At 37.9% G+C, this 6,102-nt stretch overlaps 1 protein-coding gene across 1 annotated transcript; it reads right to left on the bottom strand.

Annotated features, from left to right (window-relative positions):
* Positions 1 to 1,186: 1,186 nt before the first annotated feature.
* Positions 1,187 to 4,315, bottom strand: LOC145074394 (disease resistance protein RPM1-like). Its single transcript, XM_079020777.1, has one exon. It carries the CDS (start codon positions 4,174 to 4,176, stop codon positions 1,408 to 1,410), a length of 2,769 nt encoding a protein of 922 aa, XP_078876903.1. The 5' UTR covers positions 4,177 to 4,315; the 3' UTR covers positions 1,187 to 1,407.
* Between the last annotated feature and the right edge of the window lie 1,787 nt (positions 4,316 to 6,102).

Below are 6,102 nucleotides of genomic sequence, written 5' to 3'. Positions count from 1 at the left end.
CAAATAAGTCCTATATGAACTTTGGTTAAAGAAAAAACCGAATTTAAGCTATTTTCTGGTTTGGAGATGTCTGACAGTTGTAAACTAACCGAGCCTAAAAGGACAACTTTGGGAGAACGTGAAATAGATTGTATATTCATTGGATATGGTAAACATTCCAATGCATATAGGTCCTACGTAATTGAACCTAACGATTCGGTAACGATTAACACCATTTTCGAGTCACAAGATGCAATTTTTTATGAGATGCGCTTTGCATCTTTTCAAAGGCCTAAGGATCTAACTTTTGGCACTAAAGAAGTGCAAAATCCATAAATTTTAGATGGTGTTACTGAACCAAAACACGAGAGCTTCGAAAAAGCAAAAGAGGCCAAATTCCGAAAAAATTCGTTCTGACTTTCAAATGTACTTGGTGGAAGGCACGGGGATGAGGAGGGTCTTCAATACTGTTATGGTTACAGTATTGAGGATGATCCAAAGACATTTCAAGAGGTCATGCAGTCTCAAGATGTAATATTTTGGAAGGAAGCAATTGATGATGAAATGTCATCAATCCTTGAAAATAACACTCGGGTATTGTCTGATTTGGCTCCATATACTAAACCACTTGGTTACAAATGGATTTACAAAAAGAAAATGAATTTTAATGGGACTATTGACAAGTTCAAAGCCTACTTATTCATTCAAGTTTTTTGACAAAAACTCAACGTTAATCAGGTCCTACTCTCTCTACTGTGATAACTAGGAAGCACGACATATTGCTAACAACCCAACTTTCCATGAACGAATTAAACATGTCGAGATGGATTGCTTTTTTGTACGTGAACGCATTAAATCTTGTAAAATTCATACCTATGTTATTAGCATTGATGAACAAGTTGTAGATCTCTTCACGAAACCTCTTGGGCACATATATGTTTCGTCATCTTCTTACTAAGTTGGGTGTTCGTAATTTTCACACTCCAACTTGAGGAAGAATAAAGCAAAATCGGATATATACAACTCATTCTCATCTTTCGATTATAACCTCTTTTTACCTTTATCTTATTTTAAGCCTTTATCTAGTTTCGTACTATAATTAGGTTTTCTAACAATTTGTATAAATACTATTGGTTTTTTTTTTTTTTCATGTAACCAATAATATAAAATTTAGACCCTTCATGGGTTTTTTCACACATTGTAGTATGATTTTATGCACAAAATAAGTATAAACATATTTTTTTACTTGATTTTTTATATCTTATCACAATACTTATAAAATAAAATCGAAAATGTCCGAAGAATAGAGGACATATTGCGATTACCGAGAGTCACTCAACACCGAAACCGTAAGGGGAAAACACACATACTACCAAATCACACAAATGACCAGCTTAGCGGGCTCAGGAACAAAACGCAAATCACGAACTAGAAAAGTGTTTCAATCACTCGACTCTGTCCACTTAGGTACACAAGGCTAATTGTGTTAATGTGACGAACATTGGCACGCTCATCGCTTCTCAACCTTTGAACCAATTCTGCTGGCATTTCCTCCAAGTATAACTTTTGAAGACTAGTAAGATGCTCAATACCTTGTAGCGATGATCTCATCTCTCTACATCGAACCAGATTCAAGTCCTTGATACTGGGCAACGTACCTTTATCCAATCTCAACACATTCAACCCAACAAGCTCCAACAAACGCATTTTGTTGAGCTTTGGAAACCCTCCAGCCGTGAAGTGCAACGACCTGCATTTGCAAGTGTTCTTGAGTTCCAAGAACGCTAAACTCGGTAACTCCCGAATAGATGAAAGGATATCATCACCTAAACCAGAGGAACACAAGTAAAGATGAGTTAAATTTGCTAATGACTCGAGCCAAGGAGGCAACCTACTCAACAGCCCAACCAACACCAGCTTCTGGAGGAACACCGGAGGGAAAGCTAATGATTCCAGAACTAGCTCTTCACTTTCTGTACTGGAGGTGATGCTTAAACACCGAAGATCTGACATTTTTTCGATTGAGTTACACAGCTTTGGCCCATCTATTGCTTTCACGTTTGTTATACCCAATCTTTTGAGCTCTATCAAGTTTCCAACATGCTGGATGATACCTTCGTCTGCTTCAACGGATGCCAAAGTTTGTAAACTTCGGATTTTCGTTATTTCTACAGGTACTCGTAATCCAGAATGAAGATCGGAGGTTCCATGGGTATCATCAGCCCTTACATAACTTACAAGAAGGTGTCGAAGTAGTGGTATGTTTGCTATTCCATTTGGTAACTTTTCCAGCTTGGTATTCCTGACATCAAGTGTTTGTAGATTTCTAAGCCTCTCCATTGACTTTGGAAGCTTGTTGATCTTGGTTTCTCGAAGATTCAAGTACGTTAAGTTGAACAAGCCAACAACAGAAACCGGGATCGATCCAATCGACACGCTTTCAAGATCAAGAACTTTTAGCAGTTTAAAGCTAGACAAGATTGCATTCAAGGAGAAAGATGAACTTGTCTCTATCTGAAACACAAAGAGAGCACGGAGATTTCGTAGTATCGTGCTGCTTAAATGGAAATTTCTGCCTCTGTTATATACCGACAGGCGTTGGATTTTACTAACAAGTCGGGCTTCTGTGTCATCATCGTATGTTAAACAAAAATTGTCTTTTTGAGATGTTGTCATTGCGAGTTCTCGCATAACATCATGGACTTTAAACATCTTGACTCTTCCAGTATCATTAGTTTCAGTGACTTGAATCATGCTTCTAAGATTAAGTTCCATAAGATACTCCTCTGCTACTTCCTCCATTGTTATTCCTTTTCGTTCCAAGATAAACCCTTCTGCAACCCATAGTCTTATAAGCTTCTTCCTCTTGATTGGATATCCATCACGAAAAACACAACAATACAAGAAACAATGCTTTAAGTAAAAGGGTAGATCATTGAAGCTCAATGATAAAATTCCTTTAACACCCTCGAGCACAGGATTGTTGCTCAATTCCCATGTAAGGCTATCGTATATTTTCTTCCACTCAACAGCAGTTTTGTTTCTTGAACACAAAAGACCCCCGATTGCCACTATAGCAAGAGGCAATCCCTCACATTTCTTCATAATGGCTCGAGCTAATTCTTCGAGTTCTAGAGGGCAAGAATGTCCTAAATCACTCCAAAAAGCCTTTTTGCAAAAGAGAGCCCATGAATCATCTTCTCCAAGAGGGTCGAGGCGAAGAACATGCTTTCCGGGTCCTACTGATTTTGCTACATTATCGTTTCTTGTTGTGAATATAACTCGACTTCCAAGACCATTTTCGGGAAATGCACTTCTTATTCTACTCCAAAGAAGTATCTTCCAAACATCGTCTAAAATAATCACATACCTTTTTTTGTGAAGATAGTCAATAAGCATCTGGACTAATTCTCTGTAATTCAACAACCCCAAATCAACACGAAAAGTTTCACGCTTTCCTCCAAACAACTTCTTGATCATGGATCTTAGCAACTCATCAACACCTTTAGTTTGAGACACAGATACCCATGCCCAACAATCAAAGTATCTTTGAATCGCTTGATCATTGTAGACTTTGGTAACTAGAGTTGTCTTCCCTAACCCACCCATTCCAACTACGGATATAACCATTCTTCTAGGATCATGTTCCATCAACCATTCAATCAGTTTATCTTTATTATCATCCATACCCACTATCTCATCTTCATCAACAAACATTAATAGCTCTTCTTGACGTTGCCACCAGTCAATTGAAGCATTTCTATCTCTCCAATCATCAGTTTTCTCATCAAATGTGTACCTTTTTCTTCGCTCACAAACTTCATGAACCTCTGTTTTAAGCTTTTGAAGCTTCATGGAGATTTTACGTTTTCTGCTCATGTGTATTGGAACTTTGATGATGTCTTGCATCAAATTCTTGAACCCTCGTTTATGATCTTCTTCCAAGTCTTTATAGTATACATACTCATCTAACACGTCTTCTACTTTCTGTGCCACTTCTCTCACTTGTATCACCCATGCTTCCACCAATTCACTCTTCAACTGTTTTCTTTCTGCATCTCTTATGCAGGATCTCATGATTTCCAGCTCCAGTTTTATTTCCTCAACATCACTTTGAGAATCTCCCAGTAATGATGCTTCCTGCATGAGGATCTTTGTCAGCTTTTCCAGTAGGAAGTTCACAGCACCATCTGCCATTTTTAATTACTCCAGAATACATGTGAAATATGATAGCAGTGGTACAGAGATGGAGGTGGTGTCTGTGTGTGTGTGTGAGTGTGTGAAAACAAGAAAGAAAGTATAAAGAGAAGGTGATTAGGAAGAAACATAGAAGGTGGAGTTGACGAAGACTTCGTCAGTATTATTGCAGCAGAACTTGGACTTTGAATAAAAATTGATGGGACCAGGTAGCCATGCTCTTCCAGGCTTTTTGCAAACTCTATGTCAAATAAAAATTTCATCAAACGAAAATTGGAAGTGAAAAAGGGCATAACGTAATACTTACAACCGAGTTAATTAACTCTATCTAGCTTCAATGTAGACTCGGATTCTGTTTACTATATACGATGATGATGATACGTAATCTATGAATTGAAGTAGAAAGCATTTTAATAGTGTTGGATTCTTGAACGAAGAAGCTATCAGATTGGAAAGTAAAATATCGACAAAGAGCATCAAATAGAGACTCCGGTTTCAACCCAACACAAATAAAACCTGCAGTTTTGGGGGGAAAAACCTTATCCATTTTTTGACCTAAAAACATGTTGAAGACTGATTCAAAGTCAGTCAAATAAAGTGAAATAAGTGTTCTTTCATAATTGAAGTCTTTCATAATATTTCCTGCTTTTACCTAAGTCTTTTCATGTTTCCAACATTTACTTTTTCAGTTGTAAGTTCTACTATATATAGCAGCCTTCCGTTCATTGTGGTATCAGAGCTTAGGTTGCATTCCTAAGTCTCTCAGGATTGTTTTGATGGCACAGAACCTCAACTCTATTAGCATGTCTCATCCTCAAATTCCAATCTTTAAGGGAGACTCCTACGAGTTTTGGAGTACCAAAATGAAGACTTTGTTCAAGTCACAAGATTTGTGGGATCTTGTTCAAAATGGGTATGCAAAAGCAAGCACAGATGAGACACGTCAAAAAGAAAATCAAAAGAAAGATGCAAAAGCCTTGTTTTTCATCCAACAAGTTGTTGATGAAACAATCTTTCCTAGAATTGCTGCAGCAATCACATCACGAGATGCCTGGAACATTCTCAAAACTGAATATCAAGGAGCAGCAAAGGTGATCACAGTTAAACTCCAGTCCCTAAGAAGGCAGTTCGAGACCTTAAACTTGAAAGCAAGTGAAACCGTTCAAGAGTACCTGGCAAAAGCATCTTCGATTGTGATTCAAATGCGTGCTTATGGAGATAAAATCTCTGATGAAGTTGTTGTTGCAAAAGTACTGAGGAGTCTACCTTCTAAATTCGACCATGTTGTGGCGGCTATTGAAGAGTCAAAGGATCTTGCAACATTTTCCTTTGATGAACTAATGGGCTCACTACAAGCACATGAAGCGAGAATCAACAGATCTCAGACTCAAGATGGAGAACGTGGATTTCAGATCCAAGGAGAACAAGGTAGATATTCCTTTGGTCGGGGAAGAGGCAGAGCATCATCTTGTGGTCGTGGTCGAGGGAGATCACAAGGGTCACTAGTTCAATGTGATCATTGTATGAAGTTTGGTCATAAAGAAGAAGATTGTTTTACAAAGCAAAACAAAGCAAAATACACCGAAGAGGAATTTGAAGAGAAGGAAGATTACTTGTTCATGACCCACATTCATCTGATTGATGTCACAAAGGAGATATGGTATATAGATAATGCATGCTCTAATCATATAACCGGTGTACGTGACAAGTTTAAAAGCCTGAACAAAACAGGAAAATCACGTGTTCGTCTCGACAATGATCAACCAGTTGCGATAGAAGGAATAGGAGTTATGATGGTTTGCATCGAAGGAAAGGATAAACTCATCAATGATGTTCATTTTGTGTTAATTTTGCACCAGGTCTGGCCCACAATCTGATAAGTGTAGGCCAGTTAATTGAAAATGGATTGAAGGTAGAATTTGAGAA

The sequence above is a fragment of the Lactuca serriola genome, chromosome 9 (genome assembly GCF_051521515.1).
Source record: "Lactuca serriola cultivar US96UC23 chromosome 9, Lser_US96UC23_V15, whole genome shotgun sequence".
Classification (NCBI taxonomy): Eukaryota; Viridiplantae; Streptophyta; class Magnoliopsida; order Asterales; family Asteraceae; genus Lactuca; species Lactuca serriola.
Note: the sequence above shows the minus strand (reverse complement) of the source record. Positions and strands in the feature narration are given on the sequence as shown.